Source organism: Arachis duranensis, chromosome 5 (assembly GCF_000817695.3).
Source record: "Arachis duranensis cultivar V14167 chromosome 5, aradu.V14167.gnm2.J7QH, whole genome shotgun sequence".
Classification (NCBI taxonomy): Eukaryota; Viridiplantae; Streptophyta; class Magnoliopsida; order Fabales; family Fabaceae; genus Arachis; species Arachis duranensis.
This window is the reverse complement of record NC_029776.3, coordinates 5,078,096-5,103,848: the sequence shown is the minus strand read 5'-3', so window position 1 is coordinate 5,103,848 and position 25,753 is coordinate 5,078,096. Positions and strand designations below refer to the sequence as shown.

The following is a 25,753-nucleotide window of genomic DNA, read 5'->3' as shown; positions in this document are numbered from 1 at the left end:
AGAGACAGGCTCAAGGGAGTTGGGCAGCAGAAATGAGAGAGATTAAAGGGAATTTACTCTATTTTTGTAACTTTCATGAGCATGGCTAAGGTTGTTCCAGCTAGCATAAGCTTGAATGATCATATTAGCATTAGAAACTGAAACATTTAAATTCAGATCTCGAGTCGATGTTAAACGTAACTGAGATGCCGCACCCGGAGCATTGATGTCATATTGGTACCTACAGGTAGCTTTTGATTAGACAAGAACCAAACAGGAACTATATTTTACTTATAATTATAATTTTAAAACAAGCAAGGACATTTTTTTTCCTAAAAGTAATTTTTGGCAAATAAATAAATAAAATGACTTCAACAAGCAATTTTGACAACATAGAGGCATTGCTGGTTTGTCCAGTGGGAAAAGTAGAGGCAAGGTGTGGTTTTGGCAAAGTGGAATTGAAAAATGGGACACAATGGGGCTTAAATCCCAGGTAAGGGTGGGCTTGAATTTTAAAAAAATTATGCACCTTGCCAAAGGGAGAATCAAGATGCCTAACCTACCCACAAGGCTTGCTTGAATTCCCTATCATGCACTTTAATGAAGGCAACATTAAGCACAAGAATAGAATAATTTGGGAACAAAGAACAATTAACCTTAAAAATCCATCCACCGGCTCAACAAGTGGCTCCCAAGCTTCATACTTATCATTATATGACCTGGAAGCCAAGGAGAAACTGACAGTGCAATTCAGATACTCGGTTCTTCCATGCAAACTAAATGTTATGCCACTCAAAGATATATTGAACAAAGGAACCATCTGCCAAATTCAAAGAAAAGGAATCAAAGTCAATAGAGAAATTATAAAAGGTTAAGACAATTAAACTTCATAATAGAAATCAGTGATTGGTCATATCAAGGACCACAAATTGACAGCTAAGACATGGCAAAGAATCCATGCATTACAAAGTCTTCCACAGAAAGAAATCTCCCAGAAAATATTTGCATTAAAATTTCAGGTTGGTGTGGACAAATGGTCAGTACTGAACTGCTATCGAAAGCAGCTTGGACCTTAGAGTCCAACCAGATCTTTATCTCCGAGTCTATAACAACTAAAATGAGGAAGAAAGATGACCAACACTTCCCATTTCTGCAGCAATTTCTAAATGTTTCTTGTCAAGTTTCTTTTCAAACAAAAATGAGTGAACTGATACTTGGCATGTCAAATAATAGAGTTGTGTAAAATGTATTAATGCAACCCCAATAGAAACTCAGAAAAGAAAGGATTAGAAAAGACAACAGAACTTCACATAATCTTGTACAGCAACAAAAAAGCATTTTTACACTAAGTGGGGTCTTCTACAAGGATCACACAATGCAACTATATCTTACCATAAACCATATCTATAACAAACAATTCTTTAAATTGGGCATATAATGATCAAATCAACATATTTTTTGCAGCCAAAAAGGAAGGAATTCACCCATTTAATTAATTCATTTAAATTTCAACCCTAGACAAAACCAAGCTTATTAGTTACCAATATTCAGAGAAGAAATATATGTATAACTCCAAACTGAGTTTTTATTCTCACCAATCCACCGTAGTCATCAAAAAGTGCTGTTGAGAAGGTTCCAATTTCAGCATCAATGACTGTAACATCTGAACCACTTGGCACACTAGAATCAGCTAGCTTCAAAGCAAATCTTCTTGGGGGTCTTTTGAAGCCACTGCGGACAATAAAAGTCCCCAACTCATTCCCCACAGCCCATATACTAAATGGTTCTCTTGCACGCCTGACATCGGATGTATCCCATACACTTTCCTCCAAGAAAGTATCTCCTGTAACCAAATCACTGCGCATGCATCTTAGTGTGCTTAATTCATTCTGCCTTGGTTTTCCTTTGCATGCAACACAACCCAAGGAAACAAAACCAGGAGGCGCTTGTGGAAGCCAAAATGATATACTCTCCATTCCCCTCTGCTTTTTTACTTGTCCAACAAGTTGGAAATCGATGGGGTTTCTATAAATATTTTCATCACTAGATTCATGAAAAACAATACAGTTGTTTGGCGGCTCAAACCTAAAAAGCAGATCCACATTAGTTCTCTATAATTTGTAGAGAGCAAGATTAAGAAACATAAAGTTAAATGAAAGAGCAGATAAAAGTGAAATACACACCCTCTAACAGCTATATCACCAAAATACACCATTCCGGTAGGAACAATTGGACGCCATATCGATACCCTCTTTCTTGAGTGTGATCCCTGATTCCACCAAATTAACTGAAAGCTAGCAACAGGCTCAAAGCGCCTATTAGAATTTCCTTCAGAAGACTGCTCAAGCTGTGAGGTTTGATGCCTACCAGAAGAAGCACGAGAATCCATACTACTTGATGCCGCTAGAGCTGGCTTCAGAAAATCATATTTAACCCAACGCAACTCATATGCTTTACCTATCAAATTAAGAGTAACAGGATCCGCCGGCAAGAAAGTGCCAACAGAATTATCTACCCGCCAGAATGCCACACTGGATGAAAACCTGCAATCAAGACATACAGTCTTTGATGAAGTGTCTAGTGGGTAAGAAATTAAAGAAAGTAGACAGAAAAGTGCAAGTGTGAGTGTCTGAAAGAGTTTTGAGAACTGAAGTGGAACTTCAAAATCTTTATACATTGAATTTACAGTAGATTACACGTATTTACATTTTACAGAGATATCTGAAAGACAACTCTGGCAGGATGCATCACATCCTCCAACTTATAGTGGAGTCTATACTTGGTAGTTCCTATACTTTTGTCAAGGTTGGCTGGGCTATATAGCATAGATAGCAGTAATTCCAAAAACTCAAGAACTTTAACAACTGAAAGCTATATTACAGTTGCGTAAAGTTGTGTCTTACTAACCTAATTGGTCTCGGATTTGCTAGTGTACACCTCAATCATTGTATAAACCAAATATACCATAGCACAAGGCACTAATATTGGCATTAAATAAGATGTTTGATATTTAATATTTAATATTACAGAAGTTAATCTGGACTTGTATGTTACAATAAAACACCAAAAGATAAATTCCACTTACATATCAGTGGTGCTGATTGCAATACAATCTCTCAATGGACAAGGAGAGACTAAAGAAGACGGGATGCAGAAAGCAGAAGATAAAGGAGGTGGTTTGCTTCCACGAGTAACCACACAACCTAGTGCAACATAACCTTTGGGAGCTTCAGGGAACCAAATAGAACAGTAACAAGTCTCCTCAGTTTCCCATGACAAATTAGAACTGCCTATTTCGGCACCTCCTATAGAAAGTAAAGGTGGCCAAATCAATCTGAAACTAACAGGTTTCTTAACCGTGATTGAATTGGTATTTATTGCAAGAACTCCTTTTGTTGGTGGTTTGTCTCTGTTATGCAAATACACCATAGTAACATTCAAATCAGCACGGAAGAGGAAAAGTAAAAATTCTATATGGAGGTAAATAAAAATCAAGAATTTTGACTGACAGTGGTGTCAGGTAGTCACCAAGTACGGCAAAACCAGGAGGTGCATGAGGCCTCCAAACAGCGTAAGTTTGATCAGTACGAGAATCTGCGTGATGCAATAAATATGACTAGTCTTAAGCACGCTCTCAAAAATTTTACCAAAAGTAGAAACAAAATAGAGAATATAAACATACTTTCTATAGTTCCAACTTTGTCAAAGTGTGAGCAAACCATTGTCATTTTCTTTGATGTCATCCTTAAAAATGCCAATATATCATCCTCCACAGCCAGAAATAGTCTCAAGATACTGAAAGTGAAATTCATGAAAATATCTGAAATGGACAAGTGTATATTGGTATTCCCACAAGCATTTGAATACTTCAAGGATGTGTCAAATGGCTCCAAAATCCTGATTCCATTACTTTCCATAGTCAAACCAAGAATGTCTGCACTCATCTCAGTATTGCTACCCTTCAAAACAATCCTTTTAGAGGCACCCAAAAAGCAAAATATCAGGGATAAGTAAGGACAAGCAAAAACACAGTGCATATTCAAAGAAAGAACGTAACCTATCATAAGTTGTTGAAAATGAAAAACATATTCATGTTCCCCACAATATGTACCAATGATCATGAGTCAAAGAAATAATGATGAAAACATCAGAGATATGATAACACATCATGTCTAAAGTAAAGAGGAAATGAGTGAAGAAATTGCACTCCACCTCAACTCAAAATTTGCACTCCACCCAATGATATACCACATACACAAACAACAACTAACAAATCACTTCTTTCATTTTTTTTTTATCTTCCTCATTGTATTTTTAAATTTGTGTGTATATTTTTTTTCTAATTATTTTGGTAAAAATATGCCTACGCTAGTGGATAGTTTTTTAAAGTAATTTAAAACAATAAATATTTAATAACCAATAAAATATAATTAAAATTTGTCTAAAGAAAATATGTTAAAATTGCATTTGATCTATATTATTGTTCTTATTTTATTTGTATTATTTTTAGAGTTTCATTGATATATTTAAATAGTGTGCGTGAAATGTTAATTTTTCCTTAGACTTGGTTTAAGTACTGAAGGTCTTTTCTAGTTTTCTTCCTCTTAAACCCAAACCCACACAAGAATTACCAGTTTACCACCTCAAGAATTGCCACCTCCCTCTAGGTTCCACATCCAACTTCTCCTTAAGCACATTTCAATAGGAGAAGTTGATCAGTGCACTAATAACCACAATACATGTTCCTTTAATAAATTAGTTGCCAAATCTGTTGACTAAAGGCCTGCCTACAGAACAATTTCAAGAATTTACTTGCAATCTAAGAATCATGGGTATCCATCAACCTATTGAGGAGAAGCATTGACATTACCAAACATTCTTTCCTTGTAAATTTTGTTCAGATTTATTTCCATTATTTACATGAAGATATTGATTAGATTTAATTATCTATAAATTAAGGCAAATTAATATTGGTCAATTATTGGGAAATAATTGCAAGGTTGCTGTACATTGTGGGTTATTTGTGCAGGTTGATTATTAGTGAAATTCACAATGTTCTTATATTATGATCTTTCAAGTGCATGTCAAATAACACGACGAGAATGGGACCAAAAGGTAACCAACAAAAAGTAATTCTATCCAAAATAAAGAGCATATCATGAGCATTATTTTATCTAATATTTAATACAGATATTTGCACATCTGGAACCACAGACAGCCAAAGGGATTGTTTTAAAATTTTCAGCTATATTGTCCAAACAACAATTAATTTATCACATAAATTACTATATACCAAAAAATTAGTGAAATATGTTTAATCTTTCAGCTTTCATAAACACACCCGATGTTCCAAAATGGTCAAAGTAGAAGGAATATTAGTAATAAAATATGTATGCAATTAACAGAAGAGAAGTTCACCTGCAAAACGCATCCAACTGTGCAAGTAGGAGTTTGTTTGACAGGTTTAATAATTCACCTACATCTTTTGATGTATTATAGAAGGTAAGCTCTGGACCAACAGCCTGCAATGGGATATCTAAATCAAATAGTAAGACAAGCGAATTAAAGAGGGACGTGGAAATGACAACCATTGTCCCTTATGAGTTGTCATAAGACAGTCTTGGTGCCATACTTATAAAGAAATGATCATGCATCATATAGTCGGAAAATCAACACAATAATTAGGGTGAAAGAAACCACCGCTTACAATTTAAAATCTGAAAGTCCTATAAACCGAAAGACTAGACACTACTGAAATCTTAAAATTGCATAATCAACTGCATCATAAACCAAATCTTAGCAGAGCGCAAACAGATATTCAGCATAAAAGTCTCAATACAAACATGTTTCTGGAGTTTTTTTTAACCCAAAAGGGAGAACAAAGAATGAGAGGGGAAAAAAAAAAGAAAACCTAACCCTAAGTATAGCAGCTTACTATTTTCAGTAATTGCATTGGCATTGGCATGATAGCTATCCTCTTTAACCAAATGATTTTCCATTCAATTCCCTTGGAAGAAAAAGTAAACTAGTTTTACATAACAACTATGAGTTTTCCTGATAAAAGGAACTGATTACATAGACCAAACATCATTTTGTCCTATCATATACCATATTTATGAACATAACATTAAAATTTAAGTTCTATATTATAGGTTCATGTATGATTATAATTAGTTATTGAACTACTTATTGAACTGGTACCTGCACTGACAGAGCGCGCACACACACAAATAGAAAGAGGGATTGATCAAGATGATCTCAACCCATACTTTATTGAATATAGAAAATGCAGAAGTACACAGAGAAATTGATATGCAGGGCTGCAATTAGAGAGCCAGCCTCTCTCCTACTCCTATTCCATTCTCACTCCAAATCTGTCCATTCTCTCCCCCAAAATCCTTCTCTCATGCTTCCCTCATCTCCTAATCCACGTGGCAAGTTAGTTACACAACTTGATTCCCTGTTCTGTTATTCCCCATCCTACCCCTTCTATTTTTGCAGCTGTAGTGAAAAAGTAAGGGAGGAATCTTGGAAACTTCTATTCCCTTCACTCCTGATTCCCCTGCTCCTATTGGGTTTGTTACAATTGCCCACTATCAGACATACAAATCTTTTATAAGTCTTCTCATTACATGACCAAACCACGCTAGACAGACCTAAATGAGAATAGGTCATAGGTGCTATCCCAACTTTTCTCCAACACAACAATTCCAAATTCTATCATCTCGAGTTCATCCTCATTGCAACATTGAGATTATATTCTTGTTTTTTTTTTATTTCCCAACAACCTGGTTCATACAAATTTGCTAGTTTTATATATAAATTCCTTCTTAAGCTTGGATAACAGTTTCCTATACAAACAATACTCAACATTTCCTCCACCTTGCTATCTTATTGTTGCATCTCCCTCTATTTTCCAATATTTGGTATGAATATGATGGACCCAAAGTTCCTACATCATGTGTCTAGTAAGAAGGTATAATCTCCAATTTTCACCTCTTAAGTTAGCAACACATTTTAGTGCATCTCCAGCTGAACTTATATTCATTGAATTCTTTCTTCTTTTTAAAGAGCCCTGAGGCTGTAAGTATCAAATTTGCTGTTAAGTGTTGGTAAATATCAAACTTTAAGCCCACAAAGCTATGGTTAATAAACACAAGTGGACGCAATCGCATAAATGAGTGCACAAATACTAAACTACAGCAACACTTAACCTGAAGCTCAATGATCAATTCTGTGGAGTTGTTAACTGCATTGCTTTGATACGGTTCATCAAGAATGTTCCCTCTCAAAGACCTTTCAGAAGGACTTTCTTCAAAATCTTCCAAGTAGACATTGTCTTCTTTTGAAACTGAGTAGCTACTATTTGCTCCAAGAAGAACACAAGAATCCAAGTACTGTCCACCCTGCAAAGACAAAACCAAAGTATTCATCAATGTTATGTTATGTCATTATTTTGGCATACTCATGTATCTTCAAATCATAAAGTGATTCTTTAAAATTTTTTTTTTTTTTACTTTTAAAAGGAAATTTGATGGAACAAGCCCATTGACCTTAATAACAACATTTTTGAATTGCAACTTCTTCCCACTTCCAACATATATTAAAGCCTCTGAGCTAGCTTCTGTGAGATTAAATCCCTGTCCATCTTTTAGATACAAGGTTCCACCATGGCCATCATAAATGAAATGATCAAAAGTTTCATTGTCAACTATTAAAGGCTTTTGAGGTGAGATGGAGAATTCAGGACATGGTTGTATGTAGATTGATTGATCCATAATGACAGCTTCCAGCATGTGAGACATGTTGTGTTCTTCATATGACAGCATACTGCCGACTGTTGGAACAAAGAACTCAACTACAGCAAGAAGAAAATCTAGTGCAACCAGCAACTGAGGCCTCTGTATGCACAAAGAAACAAAAGTTGAATCCTGAGCAAATTTTACATCAACAATTAGCATCGTTGGAACTGGGAAACCATTCTCTTTGACTATGCTACTATTCACTGAGTCCTGGTTTTGCTGATGAGAAAAAGCATTTAGAAGACTGGCTCCAACATTTTCAGGCTTTCCTATTGCTAACCGGAATTCTTTTTCAACACCCTCACGATCATCAAACACACTGAAACCTTGGAGAGTTGCAGAGAGGAATCCTTTTCCATCTGTACTAGATTTATACAGAAGCCATGCACCACTAACCTGCACAGCAGAAAATGAAGAGCTGAGCCACATGAGAATTGATTCTTTTTGGGAATGGATCTTCCAAGTGAAAATTTCACATGACACTTGTCGTGTGTGTATTTTCATCATTGATTAGATGGTCCCACCTAGGGCTGAAAGTGGACCAAGCTCAAGCTCGGCTCACGAAAATTAAGCTTAGTTCACAGCTTGGCTCATTAACAATGGAGCCTATTTCGTAAGCTCAAGCTCGGCTCAACGAAAGCTCACGAGCTGACTCAAATAATAGGAACATAATCGATAATTTTATATCAATAAATTACACGCATATCCTATATGCATTTAATCTATACTTTTAATATTATATACATAATCGAACCAGCTCACGAGCTAATAAGCTGAGCTTATCCAAGCTCAAACTCGACTCATTTAATTTATGAGCTAAAATCCAAGCTCAAGCTCGGCTCACCAGCTCACACGTTCAGCTTATCGAGTTATTAATAAGTCGAGTTCGAGCTGGCTCATGAGTTGGCTTGACTCACTTCCAGCCTCCCACCTTCATCAGTGTTGAAAATGAAGACATTACAAGATTGTGAAATTTTTACATCGGAGGATTCCTATCCTACCCCTTTTTTTAATTTGGTAGCTACTTTGATTCACTATATTTCTTCAAACCAATCTAATTTGTGTAATCTCAACCAAAAAATTGCTTCAAACCATTAATCAAGTTACAAAATATTTGGAATTCATTTGAGGCCACAACATTTAAAAAAATAAAATAAAATAAAATAAACAATTCTCTTCTATGTGAGATTCTTTCTTCTAATTAAAAAACAAAAAAAATAATAAATTTCAGTAGCTATAGATATAACCATTCGTGTATACCTAAGTATGCTTTTCAGTATTAGTTTCGTCACATAGTATCAGAGCTTTTATGACTAAAATGCCTAGAATTCAATCCTTGTTACCTACCAAAAGAAAGAACTTTAAGCATAAAGCAAACAAAACAGACCAAAAAGGTCCATGAAAAGATTCGCACTTCAAGCCCAAAAGAGAATCTTGCGTGTGGGGGCATGGTAGATATAACTATTCATGTACCCCTCTACCTAAGGGTGCGTTCGTTTTCATTTTCTATTTTCATTTTCAGTGTTTTCTAGATTTTATGAAGGAAAAAGTGAAAATAGGAGGTGAAAACAGAAAACAGGATTTTATTGTTTTCACTTTTTCCTTCACAAAATCCAGAAAACACTGAAAATGAAAACAGAAAATAAAAATGCAAACCAAACGCACCCTTAGCTTTTGGGACAAGTGTTTCATGACAATAGTTACACTTTTAGTTAGGTCTCAAAAGAAAAATTTGTAGTCACTCAACATATGAACATCTTCAATATGATCCCCGATTTCTATTCATTGGATCATTGCTTTAGAGGTATAACACATTAATTCAAGATCTAATCACAATACATACTATGAAGCAACAAAAATACTTTTGGAATAAATTTATATGACACTAATTTTCAATTTAATCCTTACATTTAAGGGTTAATCTATGACAGGCCCACTGTATTGTAGGAGCAACAAATAAACAGAACATAATTTAAAATTACTTCTGTATATACTATCACTTGGGTTCAAGTAGTAGAATAGACAGTGATGAATTTACGAGGTTAATGCAGGATGTTTTGTACCGGACTGCCCTTTTATATGGAAACTGATTTAAAGGGTAAAAAAGAACTGTTGCAACTGAAGAGAAAACAAAAACAAGGCAAAACAAAAAAACAAACAAAAAAAACCTGAGTTGCAACTTAAAAACATATCCATTTGAAAAGATAATAACGCACCTGTACAGTGGCCAGAGATGCATCTCTGGTTACCCCCGTATACAAGCTCAATTCAACAAGGTCTACGGACACAGACACTTTCAGCAAAATAGAGGCTTCAAGATTCATAGCCCTCGAATTAACACCATTTGTAGCCTCAGGGACAATATCCCCTGTGGTGTCATTTGATGTCATGGAGGAATCTTGATTCAGAGCTGGAGGAATATGTGCATCCTCAGAAAAATTAGATACAGCACACTCAGTAATAATCAGGTATTCCTTATTTGATACTGCTGCTTTCAACTCTTCAATCTGTAGAAACACAATAATGTTAGAGTATAATGAAAGAGGAAAATAAAGGAAATAATGGCATCGACATTTGAAAGATTAGCTATACTGGTTCCATTCACTCCGAAAGAAGTATGCATCACCTTGATTATAACTTCAGTACTCGGAAATTTGTGCAGTAAATCTCGGAGTGACCTATGAATAATCACAGATAGACCATTCACATCCTGAATTGTGCTTTCACCTATCTCAGTTCCAGTTCCAACATTTAAGTTGATATCTTCAACCTGCATGCCAGAAACCAGTTGATTAAAAGAGCTATAGGATGTCACAACAACAACAAAAAAAGCGTGAGGTGACCACTTCAGGAAGCGAACTACTATTCTCAAACCATCCAGCACGATAATTGATGATCCATTCTAACCATATTATGAGTAACAAATCTTACCTGGACCGTCAAAGTTTCCAAATGTACTGCATTCATTTCATTTTTACCTCCACCAATCCACTGAAAAGAGTTCTTCACAGTTATATGAACGATATCAAGCCTCAGAAAACTGTGACAAACAAATTTCACCAACATAAGTTAAAACAATGAAACCACACAAGCCATGGCTTAACCGCTTATGCTGTTAGAGTGAGTGGTCTTCTATCAATTATATGACAACTACGTCAGATCCAATATTGATGCAAAACTTAGTACTTAGCAATAAAAGTTAGAAGTGACAATGGAAATCCAAATCTCCAACTTACTCGAGGCTGTCTGTTCTCCGAGGCATTAAAATTATGGGTTTCTTGAGAGAAAGATCAAATTTCACGGCCGGTGATCCTTCAATTTCACCAGCTGAAAACCACTTCTCAGAATTTGTCACTTGATCTGTTACTTTGACGACACTTTTTGGGCTACTAGGAACAAGACCGATAAAATAGCCAACAACCTGTTCAAATTTTACACGCAGAATCTTATACCTGATATCCATAAAGTACACAGAACTTAAAACAATTAACCAAATACCTCTTGCACAAATCGATTCAAATAAACAATCCGCACTTCAGAAAGCTCACCAAAGAGGCTAAAATCATAACCTTCATAGTCTTCATCATCTTCACTGAATGACATGAACTCCAACTGCACAGTCATGCATATATTTAGTACTAAATTCGTGATACTGAAAGTCTGAAACTAAGCATTGTGTGAATTATAAAGTAGAGGCTCATCATTTGCCTTTGTGTCTATTTAGAAGGGCCTAGGTTAGAGCAGTTATAGGAGTTGCCAGCTAGGATAGATTCCACCCTAACAGTCCCTAACTAACTTAAGTTGGTAAAGACCCTTCTACCCCTTTGGTCTTTCTCTCTCTCATAATGTGTGCAATCTCTTCTTTTTATCAATAATAATAATAATAATCCATCCCTGCAGCTGTTCGAAGGAACTTCCCATTCCTATAAACCAAAGGGCTTGGCTGCACATCATTTTTCTTTGTTACTATGTAGTTAATCGTATTTTGTTTTAAAAATATCTCTTATGCCTCCCCTAAACAGATCAATTAATAAAAATGTAACTTCCCATTTCCTATAAACCAAAGGGCTTGGCTGCACATCATTTTTATTTGTTACTATGTAGTTAATCGTATTTTGTTATAAAAATATCTCATATGCCTCCCCTAAACAGATCAATCAATAAAAATCGTCTGCCAGTGCATCTGCAATTCTGCCACAACTCCAAAGAAACCATGTGCAAAACACCAAAAAAGGAAGGAAGGGGGAAAAACCGAGTAAAAAGCCTCCTCAAACCATGACCGGATAAGACATCTTTTCTTCCTCTACCAACAATACCACTCCCTTCTATCCAAAGGCAACTATGTAGAGTGAACAATAGCACTTAAAACTTCATGCATGGATCGCACATGCTAAAATTTAAAATTGTAAGATAGGGAAAAGAAGCACCTCCACAAAAGATCTGCCCCCAGGATTTCTCATATCACATGCCCAGTAATATAAATGACTGTTAGGTAGGCTGTCATCACTTATTTTCAAATTTCCCAACGCTGCTTTAATACTAAAGGAGGAAGGGAACACCTTGATGTCTGTAAGCAAACTCTCTTGTGACAAGCAAGCAAGCTTAGTTTCATTTTCCTTCATCAAAAAGATTTGTGCTTGGGCCATCTTTAACGTCAGATTGAACATAATTCTAGATTTCCCTTTTCCAAGCAAGCCCTTAACAGCATGTTCCTCAACAGCAGTGTCATGTAGATCATCTGCATCTCTTGACACATCATTTTTTACAATGGTTGTTGACAAGCTGTCACTTGATGTTGCAAGGTTCTCATCCTCAATGTTTATAGAATTAACAAACTCCATAATTGCAAGGATCGTCGGTCTACGACAAAAAAATGTCAAGGTAGCCAAAGTCACTATCACCTGAAATCAAATATGTAGTATTAGCTATGAACCCGCACAAAACAGAATGTCATTTTGTCATTACTCATAGGCACCCACCTGCTTATCTACACTATTATACCGAGTAGAGTTCTGGTCATAAATAACAATTTGTGCTTTTACAAAACTCTCCAGTGTTTCACTAAGTTCAACTTCCATAGTACCAGCAGGAGCATCACACGGCAGAAGTCCAGTAATGCGACTAAACTTTGGAGGTTCCGATGATGAATAATTATATTTAGTTCCCTGATGGGAACTTGATGCATTCGCGGGTGTTCCTACAGGTGATTGCAGAAGATAATCAGCAGCATCTGTCAATGTCTCAGGTGCCTCATAAAACTTATCATCAGTTTCACTGGGGATTACTTCACTGCTTTGTACATCCTCCCCCATAGTATCATGAAATAATGAATGTGCATCCGCAGCCCCAATGAACGATCTAGCCAAATAACAAGGCTGGGACCGTTGGCAAACCAAATCTTCTATTTCCAAAGACTTCAAGATAGTCCCAATGAAAATGTCATTGTCTCTGATAGAAAGCTCTACCTGTTATAATATTAAAACATCAAAAGAGAAGAATATATAATCAAGTTAAGCAAAAAACAGACTATGTATCTTACCTTACCACCTATAGCCCGAAATTCAAACAAACGCTTTTCTTCACTTGAAAGCACCTTGATTAAGCTCTGACCAGACTACAGAAAGAAGCACATTTTGGACATGGGAAATTCAGATTTAAAACTAAAGTAACTAACCAGATACAAAAAAGCTAACCTGATAGCTATAACTGAAGCAAAGCTTTAATTCATCAAGAACACCTGTTACAAACAATCTCTCAGCAATTGCTATCTCAGTCACACCCTGATTATCATGTTCTGATTCAGTATCCTCATTATCTGATGAGGTTTCGGACAGACCAGATATAGGAGCAGAATCCTGCACAAATATAATGAAGCAACAAATAATTCATATTTGAAAACTATGGAAAATAAGGCAAACATTTTGGAAAGGGAGAGGGAAGGGGTAACAAACCGATGCATAATAAATAGCCCCCTGTAAGCGGCTATGCCAGGTTTTCCTTAAATCCTCAGATTCACAACGTAAAATCAGTGCATTCGTATCCTCAACAATCTAGCATGATTAATTACTATTATTACTTCCTTGGAAATAACAGAATGATTTCATCCCTAGATTATACACATTAGGCAAAGAGTGATTACCTTATTGTTCGACCTTTTAGGACTACACACAGCCAAAACACGCTCTGCATTACCAACAAATTCTGGTGGAACCTGATATACCTGTTTTCCTCGTAGGCTATAGCAATCAGATTACAGGCAGTGTTAATAACATACACAAAAACTAGAAAATATGAAGATACAATCCTCAAGCACATGCTAAGAAAAGAACAATAAAGAATAAAAATAAACAACCGAACTCGTTTATCAATTGTGTGAATGAGTTGCAGCCACCATGCAAATCCACTTAATAGAGACCAACAAGCGCAACAGAGGGAATACCTTTATCTAGTAAAAAGTTCAATGGAAAAACTCTCTTAAATAAAGTGGCAATCTCTCTCAATATGCTTAAACGCCAGAGGCTATATGATGCATGAAAACTATCACCTTTTTTGCCCCTTTTTTCTGTGGGTGGGTGTGGGGCCCGGGGTTGACAACTTGAAAACCCAAACTAACATGGCACAAAATAGCAGTAGTTATGTCAATATCTATAACAATAGATAAAGGATATTGTGGGGAATAACTGACTTTTTGGTACAAGTATTTCTCTCTATCTTTTATACCCCAAAAAAAAAATTATCCAACGACTCTAATGTGAGAAACAACTTGACCACAAGGTTAAAATAGTGAATATACATTATTTTATCATCCCCTTTTTCTCTCTCTCTCTTTCCTCTACTATTTTGAAATTTGAAGGTGAACTTTTTTCTCATTTTATTCATATGTTACTCAAATTGTTCTTATTTAACTCATTTCAAATTTATTCATTGTAAAAACTTTTTTTTATATAAACCGAAATAATTTTGAGTCATAAAAAGAAAAATGGTTGACAAGCACACAGTAGTGCCTAACTGCTACTGTCTAAAAATGAACAAGTTTTCATAAAACAGTATTATTAAAGAATAACTTTCTGAAACTTCTGTTCCCTACGTGGTTGATCTAATAGCATATCCATGGAAAATTGATCCATTGAAGGTGCCGAAATAGTTCATGTAATATTTGGTACTTGCTTAGTCAAAACTTCATCTAGAGGTTACTACCAATATTTAAGATACAAATTATAATAACCACTTCACAAATATACATGCAATGGACAATACAAACAAATATATGCATTTTATTTTTTAGACAATTACTCTTCTTTCTTTCTAAGAGCATGATGTACTATCAGCTCCAACATATCAACAAAATTACACTGTACACAGAGAATCTAATAACAAGATACGAGGAAGAGTATGCACCTTACATACTGCTTGTAAGACCTTGAGTCAGGACTCTCAAGTACATAGAGAAAAGGTCCAACTAAGCAAAAATATCTCCGCTGCCAAACAGCTTCCCTAATTCCCACACCCTATGGCAATTTTGTTTAAGAGGAATAATATTGCATATCAGATTATGAAACTAAATGAACAACAAAAAATTCAATATCTAATCAAGCAGGATGCAAGAGACCATTACCTTCCATGTCAGAAGAGATAACCAACCTTCAAGGTCCGCCTGATTCCAAGGACGAAGAAACTCTGAACTGTCATCATCCTCCCCTTCAAAGATTTTTATCACTTGCATCAGTCGATGATACCTTGCAGGTGAAAAATGGAAGCCCAATGATGGAAGCCTCACAGCAACACGAGTTGAAGGATAATATGGAGTTTCTAACCGAATCTGATCACAAGAAACAAATTAGAATCCTCAACATAATGAGAGAACTCATCACTAACAATTCAAAATTTTCAACAGGTAAAGAATAACACCTGTTGAAGCTGTAGGATGACGCCACATTTGTCAATAATTGGGAAGAAACCACTGCTGGTAGAAGAGGCTAAATTATTCAGAGAAATTTGGCTCCAGTGATAATTACCATCAAACAAAAATGCTGATACATCACTTAAGACCAAATCAAATCGCAGGTACATATTCCCCTCAGTTGATTCTTGTTCACGATCATCCTGCATAAACATTTCTTATGCCATTTAACAACTTAAAAAAATTCAACACCCTAAAAATTTAAAATGACATATTACAAGAATTATCAAGAATATCCAACCTGGGTACTAATCATCAAATTTCCTAGATCAAGTAAAAGCTTTGTAGCATGCACATTGTCGGGACAAAAATCAGTAGGAATAGTAATCTTGGGAGCTGCAATATCCAAGTTCAACGAAAACCTGGCAGATGACCAACAATAAAGATTAGCACAAAGGTTTCCATGAAGAAACCCTTTAACCTGGGGAGCGAACAAAGAAATGGAACGAGCTATTAGAAAACCGTGTAAAAACTATCCAGGGTCTCCATTGTCCTATCCAGTAAAACTCAAAACCAAGAGCTAATAAACTTGCATCTAGCTGTCTTCAGCTTAATATCTTGAACACACATCAATCATTATTAAAAATCCCAGTAGAAATGTTAAATTCAAGTGCTACTGTACTAAATTGTAATGTAAGACATAACCAACAGCAATGTTGCATTATCACCACGAAAGGGACCTTCCATTCCTTTTTATTTTTCAGTATATTTCACTAACCAAAAAAATGTACCAGAAGATATTATAGACTCATATACAAATTTTCCAAAATACCAAACTAATACCTTCCATTCCTCGTTGGGATTATGTCAATAAACCTATAAATCACTGTTTTCTTTTCATCATTAGGAGAGCTGGAGTGTTGTGTATTTCATCCGTCAGATTCCCCTATTAACCCCTTCAGTAATACTGGGTCTAGTATAAGTTGCTCTAGATGAGAATCAAAATAGTGATATTCTATTGTCATACTTCAACAAGAACAGCATACAGGGCAATTTCATGCTCAAATATATAGGCAGTTTTACAATATCTCACACATGCATAATCCAAATTTAGAAGACTATAAAGAAACTAACCGAGCATGATCCTTCAGCGCCCTATTCATTTGTTGCTGTGCAGTGCGCTTCACTTCGTCAATTGTCATCTGGGAACAATATACCGCCCAATGAGAATTTTCTTTACATGAACAAGAATGACATAAATCAACATCTTTCTCCACCAGGACTAAAATAAATTCTACTTTTTCCACCTTTACAACTATGTAAGATATACTATGAAAAATGAAGTAACAACACAAAAACTGTGGACATCTTTGGACTCACTTGCCCTCGCCCCTCTGCAGGTTTAAGCCTTATATTTATTGCAGGAGAGGAGGGACTAAATGTAAGCCCTATAACAGAAACAACAATAAAACACATGCTTCTATGGAGACTGGGATGATAAGCACAGTACATGGTTTATCTAAAAAAAAATATAACGTAGTATACAATGGACCTTCAAATTACATATTTGTAAATCCTTCCAATTCCTACATCGCACACAAAATCACCAGATATCACATTTGGATGAATCAATTTGGAACCGAATATTACTTTCAAAGTTTCCTCTAAAGGCAAGACTTTTGCCACCATAGAAGAAATGTGATATGATTAACACAATTGGTTAGCTAACTACTTCTCCTCATATTGATCTATCTCCGGACTTTGCAATGTTCTCCTTAAATTCAGAAACTATGCACCACTTGTTCAGGAGGAGGTATATTTGAAACAATTTTTTTCCAAGGCTATTGTGAAGTTAGGAGTATCCTTATATCCAAATGGTTTCTTAAGGTCAGGCTTTGGAGAAAAGAAGGCAACGGTTATGGAAGTATGCAATGTGGCAGCACTTTGATGCTTTTGGTTGGACCAGAACGCTCACAACTCAAATGAAGTATCGCTGTCTCATGCACTAGGACTCTCAAATTAATATATAATTCTCACTATTCCAAAACAATTTTAAAATAGCAGCAATGTTATATAGTACCTGCACAGCAGCTGCAGTTTCTAGTGCTATGGTCTGACTTACAGCAGTATCACTTTCAAAGAACTTCACAATTTGATCGATGCTGTCCTTTATATACTGTCAAAATTCTAACAACAAATTAGTAAACAACTAAACCAAAAACTTAAAAAATATAATATAAAGAAAATAGTCAAATCGATGATAATAGGAATTAATATTCACAGCTTACAGTCATATAACAAGGAGAAGCTTTGGCAACCATGCTCCAGTCCACCTTATCATCAAAAGGTTTATAATAGAAGGCACCAACTAACGAGTCACAGGAAGTTGCACTCTGAAAGGTCAAAGAACAAAGATTGAGTATACCACAAATTTTTTTTTTTCTTGTTATTGTATAGAAGAAAAAATTGGTTGTAGGAGCCGTGCAATATGCTACTGGTAAAAGTCCCGAAATTTCATTTAATGTGAATAAAGTGTGCCAATTTTATGTCCTCTCCCCAAGAGAGCACTGGAAGGCTGTGAAAAGGATTATCCGGTACCTTACTCGCACCCAGGAACATGGAATTCTGCTCCGACCAGCCCCTGACCAATGAACCTGAATCTGCGAGGGTACTGTGATGCTGACTGGGCTACAGATGTAGATGATCGGCAGTCCACATCAGGGGTCTATGTCTATCTAGGACCTAACCTCATTTCCTGGTGGTCCAGAAAACAGCCTACTGTTGCTCGGTCAAGTACAAAGGCAGAATATAGAAGCATGATAGACCTCACTGCATAACTCATCTAGGTCCAAACTTGGCTCACTTTACTGAAGGTTCCCACTTCAAGACCAATGGTTTACTGTGACAACCTCAGTGCTATAATGCTAGCTCGCAACTTGGTTTTGCATAATAGAACGACATATATGGAGTTGAATCTGTTCTTTGTAACAAAGGAGGGTCATGGAAGGGAAATTACTGGTTGCTCATATTCCCACAACTAAGCAGCCAGCAGATGTGTTGACTAAGGCAGTGTCTAGCTGAGTAAAAAATCTAGAAGAGTCTAGAAGCTGTTATGGTAGTTATAGGAAGTGCCAGCTAGGATAGATTCCCTAACAGCTCAAATTAACTCTATTATGCCACAATTGTGTTGTTAAGCATAAAATATAAATCAACAAAATTAACATCAATTGTAAGGAGAAAATTCAGTTGCAAAAACAAAAGGCATAAAAAGGAAGAAGAACAAGAGGAGGATAAGTCATACCTCTGCAAGGAGACCTTTTGGCGATGATAACTTATAGGAGCCCAACTTAATGTCAAAGACCTTGGTTTCTGGATAAAGCTTTACAGAGCAACTGAGATCCTCACATGATAATTCAGCAACAGGCTCTTTGGCTTCCCCAATAAGCCTTGAGGCATTATGATTCATGTGAACTACCAGGTAAGTGTGAAGAACATCTGCCTTGCTAGTCACAGATTGCCCATCATCACTTTCCTTGTACCCAATTATTTTATTTAATCGGTTCCAATCCTCCTCGGTGAAATTAAATTCCTCACTTCCCTCTTTAGGAGATTCACTGGTCCTGCCAGTGTATGTGATCACACATCAGCAATACTGTCAAAACTATATTAAAAAGAAAAAGAAAAAAATCTTTGTCATTATGAGAGATGGAATATTTGAAGACAAAATATTCACCCTCCAAATGGCCACCAAGATTTCCCTGCTTTCTTTTTCCTCAAGTTAAGATCCAATTCAGCCGATTTCTCCACAAACTTGTGAGCCAACATTCTGTAAATCGCATCAAGTAGGAATACTTCCAAAGTTGAACAGGAAACAAGACAATTCCAAAGTCTACTATATATTACAATTTTAGTTGAACCCAAATAGACAATGACGACAAGAAATCACTATGGAACTTTCACCTGAATACAGAGCCTACAAAGTGAACTTATTAATTATCAAGGCAAAGCCTAAGACAAGAACTCAACGTGTCAAAGTCAGAAAAGAAAGCGATTATAATTTCCACAAAAGATTTTCTTAATTGAAGTAGCAACCAAGAAATGACATAATAATTTTGTAACATGACTTTGCTAAAACTGGTTGTAAGATTGGTTGCTATGCATCATTCAATTCAGCCAATAAAATAGACACAGTCGATACTAGAAGCTTAATAGACACTCACACCAGCAAACACGCAAGATTTTTTATAAAAGTAGCATTACAAACTTCTTTAACCAGTTTCTGACATAACGGCTGGCTAAAGATTCAAATTGATGTAATATAATCTACCTTGAAAACCTGAGCTACCTTCTGATACTATAGTTACCTAGGAAATGTATGCAGAATGCAAACTGACGGTTAACATCACACTATACCTGCCAACTAATAATGACCGTATATACTATGTTTTTCCATATGAGTAATCAATATTAAATATTAAGATAAAGTTGAAACTAAAGTACCTCCATTGCAGTATAAGGTCAATATCAAGTTCACGATCTAGTTCTTCGATCTCTTTGTTGCCACTGATTGTCACCTGACTGGGGTCAGATTTGAGCAGTGAAGCATAGAGAGAGATATATCTTTTCCGCAAGCTTGCATATCTTAAAACTTGCTCCCAGGACATCTTTCCACTGACAGTAACACAATATTCTTAATAAAACAAGTGTATTGAAAATATGATAAATAAAGATCAATTCCCATCACAACACATGAAGTTCTTATATTAATCTGAGAATGTCCCTAAAATATTCTGAAGCTTAAAACAGCAAACTAAAGTAGGTGGTTGGTTTGAAGAATACACTAAAAACTAGAAAAAAAACTCAGGTCAAGAAATGGACATGACAATCTAAGTCATCTTAGACCAGAAATATCCTGAGATCAGATCAATGCTATTACTACCTTCGTTTTCTCTCCTACCCTTTCTTTTCTCTTGTTTTCTCTAATTTAACAATCAAAATCATACAAAAAATTTTATTAAAAAATCTTAAGCACGTGGATTGAATTCTGAAGCCATATTATAGCTAATGCATGGAACAAAGATGTGAGTATCAACTTGTTTCTAGGATGGGGACTAGTAATATCTTACTCGTCACTGTTGTTATTTCACATCATATTATCCTCCTCAATTGTGGGCTACTTGTGCAAGCTCCGTATTTTATCTAGAGCAATTAGCATTCACAAATTGTATCTTGACATCTATTGCATCAGGTTGTGAACATAATAGGGGGTTGTAAATTACCTCGCTTTCTTCATCTGGTCAGATACAGCTTTACAAGCATACTTCCACCAAGACTTTGGATCAACTTTAACTGCTACCAGTGGACGAAAATGGGCATACTTCAGACGTTGATTAAATGCAGCAAAATTGTCTGCTAATTTCATAATATCCTTATAACCATCCTACAAAGATAGAACTGTATAGATTACCCCACTAACAATCCCTGGAAGCAAAAGAAAGCAAAGAATAAGAATCAATAGAACCTTAGATAAGCTGATTGTAACATCATCCAAATTGACAACTGCCTTCTGTAAAGGCTGCTTGCTATCAGTAGTTTCATTCTGCCGCAGCTTGGAGTATTTTGCTTTTCCAGTCACTGGTTGCAGAATGTATGAATGTTTCCTTGATAAATTATCAGCAGGCCTCCCATCTTTAGTTCCAAATTTAAATACCTGAATTTTTGAAAAAATTTGATGAGGATACTGAATATCAAAGATATGTTGATAAGTGATGGATTCAAGCTTCTGTAGTTCTATTCTATCCATATAAGTCCGAATAAATTGCATTGCATAATAAATTATAAATATCCCTAAAAGCTGGTCATCCTTCAATCTTTCATTCCATAGCCCACGCCAAAGGGTAAATATCCCAAACCATAGAACATTAAAGCTTCTGTACTTCTATTTTGTCCTCATATGTCCAAATAAATTGCATTCCATTTAAACATCCCTAAAATTTGGCCATCCTTCAATCTTTCAATTTGTCTTCTACATGAGCAGACCACCTTAGGTGAGATTCTACCACTTTTCTGGTTAATAAGTGGACTAAACACAATCTGCATGACTAAAGAATCAAGATAGAGCATCTATATCCCAAGCAGGATTATCCATCAATCTGCTCCACAAAAATAGTATCTTTTCACAACCAAACTTACCGGAATATTCCAAAAAGGTTCATTCCTTATTATCCCTGCGTGTGCACATGCAGGTGGGCAATTTCTGTAGAGGACAAGGTATCTTTAAAAGAAAAGAAGCAAATGAAAACATGCACGTCCGAGTAAACTGAGCCAGGTAAGAACACATGCCTAACACACTGTATATCTCATAGAGAAACACATCTAAAGAGACCAATAGCATCACAACACATGAGAAACTAATGTTGTCAAAAAGCAAAGAAGTTCCAATGAACCTTCTAAACTGTATACACACACTCTCCTGACATCCATAATATACAGAAACAGAAAAGGACTAAGTTTAGAAGGTTGGGAGAAAGGGAAATGAAAACCCTCGGCCCTTACTATCCACCAAATACATACCTGAAACCACTCTGAAGGAAGCAAGTCTTCCCATGCTTGGTTAATATGCCATGGAATAATATCAGAATCAAAATAAACTGCAAGTCGATCAAGCTCAACAGACTGCAAAACAATAAGGAAAATATATTTTACACCAAAAAAAACTAGCAACATAATAGCTATAGAAAGGAAATAATCATTATGGACCTTTGAACAAGAATGTAATCATATTGCAATTCTGGATTTAACTACGGTTTCTGGTAACTATGATTCTATGGTAAGTAACACAATTCCTTAAAAGAAGCAAATAAAAAAGATTATACATAGAATCAATAATATAACAACCTTATTTTCACCCCTAGGAAACTTCAAATACAAAATCTTCTTGATATCTACTGTTTGTTGCAGGAAACCTTACACTAGAATGATACAAGCATATAAAGCAGTACAAAACGATTTCATCATGACAGCTGATATCAATTCATATTAAGATAAATTAGAACCTTTTGAATGCAATCCAGTGCCCCTCCTGTAATAAAAGTCTCTTTCCCAGTATCATCTACCGTCATGGCTGAGAGTTTGTCCAACATAACACCAGCTGCAAATGGGTGCCCTGGATTACTACAAGGCAGATTATATTAGGCTAAAGAAAGATATACGAAACTGTGTACCATCTAAAACTACCATCAAGAGAACATTTGAAACCCTCCTCTACCTCTCCGAATCTTCATATCTGATGTGAATATTGGAAATTGAAAGTTTCAAATTTCCAATTATTGTGCTGATGAGGGATCCCAACCATGATGTATTCTTCAAAATAAAACAAGATATAAAAGTCAATATAAGTTATTCTTGAACATACACAAACATCCACGCACATATTTAGTAACTTACACAGGGCTCCAAAGGAGGCATTAAGAGTACATATTCCTGAATAATATGGCATGCATATGTGCAAGGAAACTATAATGAAAGCACTTGTTCCCCCAAAATCCCTTAGTTAACCTTAATGTATACCCAATTCACTAAGGGCCTATTTGAGTAAATAACTTATTTAAGTTCTTTTTGAAAAGAATTATTGATAAATAATTTATGAATAAGTTAAAATAAATTTCAATATGTAGTAATAGGTGCTTCTTTAGAGTGTTTTGGAAAGTATTTCGTTCTCAATATTCACTAACTTGACTTCTTGAGCATTTATAATCTGTGAATTTAAACAAGTAAAAAAAGTTAACAACATATTGCTTGACTTTTAAAGAATGTTTTTATTTAAAAAAAAAAAAAGAGAAAAAGAAAAAGAGACTGAGACTGAGAGAGAAAGAAATGGACCCTTGTAGGACATGAAATACATAAATAATAGTAAATTTATTAAAAGAGAAGGGGGGGAATATAAATACTACTTCGGAATTTTGGCATGTAACTGAACAGAAAATAAGTTTCTTTCAGTCTTGACTGGCAACTTTTATAGGGAATACTTTGTTTGCAGTTTCTATGAGGCTCGGGCTGGGCGTGTGATCCAACTTTTAAACAATTTCAGATTCTCAAGAGACTTTGGCCAAGAGAAGAAAACTTTTGTGGCAATGATGGTGCTGGTTTCACAGTCCTTTGGCACATTTGGCGGAATTAAAATGTTTACAAGATGGCTGTCACTACCTCTGAACTTATTTTAGGCAAGATATTTTTGGTTGGACACCACATAATGTGAAATTTTCAACTCACAATAATAACAAGTTGCTATTAACAACAAACAAATAAATGAAACAAAGCTGATACCATTTCAGACTTCAACTGTTGCGACTTCTCCCATATCTTCAATTCCATCTCCTGTTTGTAAAAAGAGAGGTAAGTATTCTTCAGCAAATAAATTGTCTAGCAACAAATTATCTGTTGACCAAATTCAAACTTCTGACCTGTATTCTGCTCTTTTTAGCTTCTTGGACAGCATCCTCACTACATCCCTCAACTTGAGTTGCAGGTTCAGCCAATAAGAAAATGCGATCCAAATATACCAAAACTGGATCTTGGCCAAGCCTACTCCATGGAACCTTTAACAAAGCAAAAATATAAATATAACCATCGCTTTATATCGAAAGGATTGTGCTACTTAAAAAGCCTGCTCAGTTTATGCATAAGTTAAGATAAGCATAAAAACCCAGATTCTCTTTATATGGATACAAGGAACTTGATCCAATAGGAAGGGAAAAAGTGAATTACAAGTAAAAGGATGGAAAGTACCCTCCAACACAAAAAAAAATAAATAAATAAACAGCAAGAACAAGAAGGAAAATGTAAAAAATCATGCAATACTGTCATGAAACAAATAAATGTCATATATAAGTACAGGTCTCTTTTTTACTTATAAAGAAACTCTATCTTTATTTAGGAAAATGGGAGCAAGGATTAAACTCTAGATGTTTTAATCATAGAAGCTCTGATATCATGTCACAATACCATCTCTCCTTAAGGCTAAGTCGTTAGATAGAGGTACATGAATAATTATATATCTAACAAATACAACTATAAGTATCCTTCAACACAAAAAATAGATATAAATAATAAAAAATAAACAGCAATAAAAAGAAGTAAAATGTAAAATATCACACACACACACACACATAGATGCCTCATTCTTCAAAAGCCTTGCAAAAGAACCAACGGAAATTGCTCCAAGTCAAGGGCACAAACACCTACCGAAAAATATAGGGATGGAAATATATTCTAACCTCGTAACTATGAAAAAAAACATTTGAAATTTATTTTTTAAAAAATAATAAATAAATAATTAAAAAACCCATAGGAAAAAATGTTAAATGAAATATATGGTTAAACCACAATGTTAGCAAAGGGAGCTGCAAAAAGACAAATTTCACAATGGAAATAATTGAAATAGATGCCTTCGAACTTCATAGCTATCTCAACTTTTCATTTCCTTTACTTCTTCCCCACTCTCTTATTTTCCTCTATTCTAATACTAGATCAAAGAGATTTACTACAGAAGCAAACGGAAAAGAACAAGAAATGCAAAAATGTGAATATGTGTACATGTGTTAAGTAACTTACAACCATAAGAAAAAACACAGGAGTATTGACCATTCAACAATATCACAATTCAAAATATATGTATCAGATGCAGTTAACCAACCACCAACCTTCAGTTTCACTGATCCAAGAAAACCTGCCTTAACCTTCACTGGCAATTTTAAAGCATTTAGAGCCTCAGGCTTAAGCTGCATATTCTTCAGCTCCACATCACCTGTGTCATATTTTAGTCACCAGTTATAAAGACCAAAAGAGATCAAGAATGCTTTAAGTAAATTTGATGACAGGGCAGACAAGCGTGTATATCCATAGGATCTTTCAAAATCTTAAGATAGTACCATATTATTAGTGTATTACTTCTACGTTGCCACAGTTTAATCATCTCCAAAGATGTGCATTCACCTCGGAACAACACACCACTAGATCAAGACAACTAAAACAAATCAAGTACTGAAATATCCATTTCTTTTTTCTCCTAAAT

At 35.4% G+C, this 25,753-nt stretch overlaps 1 protein-coding gene across 1 annotated transcript in view; it reads right to left on the bottom strand.

The window, feature by feature from the left end:
* The window catches only part of LOC107487529 (uncharacterized), a 41,257-nt gene that overhangs the window by 14,554 nt on the left and 950 nt on the right, over nucleotides 1-25,753 (bottom strand). The window contains exons 2-40 of the mRNA XM_016108187.3: nucleotides 25,383-25,486; nucleotides 24,144-24,278; nucleotides 24,007-24,057; nucleotides 22,949-23,043; nucleotides 22,737-22,854; nucleotides 22,255-22,356; nucleotides 21,203-21,391; nucleotides 20,961-21,121; nucleotides 20,182-20,352; nucleotides 19,415-19,507; nucleotides 18,983-19,301; nucleotides 17,970-18,074; nucleotides 17,762-17,857; nucleotides 16,816-16,883; nucleotides 15,983-16,103; nucleotides 15,690-15,884; nucleotides 15,397-15,600; nucleotides 15,180-15,289; nucleotides 13,921-14,017; nucleotides 13,733-13,831; nucleotides 13,475-13,636; nucleotides 13,321-13,395; nucleotides 12,761-13,246; nucleotides 12,209-12,682; nucleotides 11,280-11,393; nucleotides 11,018-11,202; nucleotides 10,713-10,821; nucleotides 10,408-10,551; nucleotides 9,998-10,288; nucleotides 7,533-8,177; nucleotides 7,194-7,385; nucleotides 5,398-5,501; nucleotides 3,662-3,951; nucleotides 3,489-3,573; nucleotides 3,065-3,388; nucleotides 2,163-2,522; nucleotides 1,575-2,064; nucleotides 636-799; nucleotides 58-220 (exon numbers count right to left, since the gene is read on the bottom strand). Coding sequence (XP_015963673.1) covers nucleotides 58-220; nucleotides 636-799; nucleotides 1,575-2,064; nucleotides 2,163-2,522; nucleotides 3,065-3,388; nucleotides 3,489-3,573; nucleotides 3,662-3,951; nucleotides 5,398-5,501; nucleotides 7,194-7,385; nucleotides 7,533-8,177; nucleotides 9,998-10,288; nucleotides 10,408-10,551; nucleotides 10,713-10,821; nucleotides 11,018-11,202; nucleotides 11,280-11,393; nucleotides 12,209-12,682; nucleotides 12,761-13,246; nucleotides 13,321-13,395; nucleotides 13,475-13,636; nucleotides 13,733-13,831; nucleotides 13,921-14,017; nucleotides 15,180-15,289; nucleotides 15,397-15,600; nucleotides 15,690-15,884; nucleotides 15,983-16,103; nucleotides 16,816-16,883; nucleotides 17,762-17,857; nucleotides 17,970-18,074; nucleotides 18,983-19,301; nucleotides 19,415-19,507; nucleotides 20,182-20,352; nucleotides 20,961-21,121; nucleotides 21,203-21,391; nucleotides 22,255-22,356; nucleotides 22,737-22,854; nucleotides 22,949-23,043; nucleotides 24,007-24,057; nucleotides 24,144-24,278; nucleotides 25,383-25,486 — 7,490 coding nt within the window. The remainder of the gene's footprint in view (nucleotides 1-57; nucleotides 221-635; nucleotides 800-1,574; nucleotides 2,065-2,162; nucleotides 2,523-3,064; nucleotides 3,389-3,488; nucleotides 3,574-3,661; nucleotides 3,952-5,397; nucleotides 5,502-7,193; nucleotides 7,386-7,532; nucleotides 8,178-9,997; nucleotides 10,289-10,407; nucleotides 10,552-10,712; nucleotides 10,822-11,017; nucleotides 11,203-11,279; nucleotides 11,394-12,208; nucleotides 12,683-12,760; nucleotides 13,247-13,320; nucleotides 13,396-13,474; nucleotides 13,637-13,732; nucleotides 13,832-13,920; nucleotides 14,018-15,179; nucleotides 15,290-15,396; nucleotides 15,601-15,689; nucleotides 15,885-15,982; nucleotides 16,104-16,815; nucleotides 16,884-17,761; nucleotides 17,858-17,969; nucleotides 18,075-18,982; nucleotides 19,302-19,414; nucleotides 19,508-20,181; nucleotides 20,353-20,960; nucleotides 21,122-21,202; nucleotides 21,392-22,254; nucleotides 22,357-22,736; nucleotides 22,855-22,948; nucleotides 23,044-24,006; nucleotides 24,058-24,143; nucleotides 24,279-25,382; nucleotides 25,487-25,753) is intronic.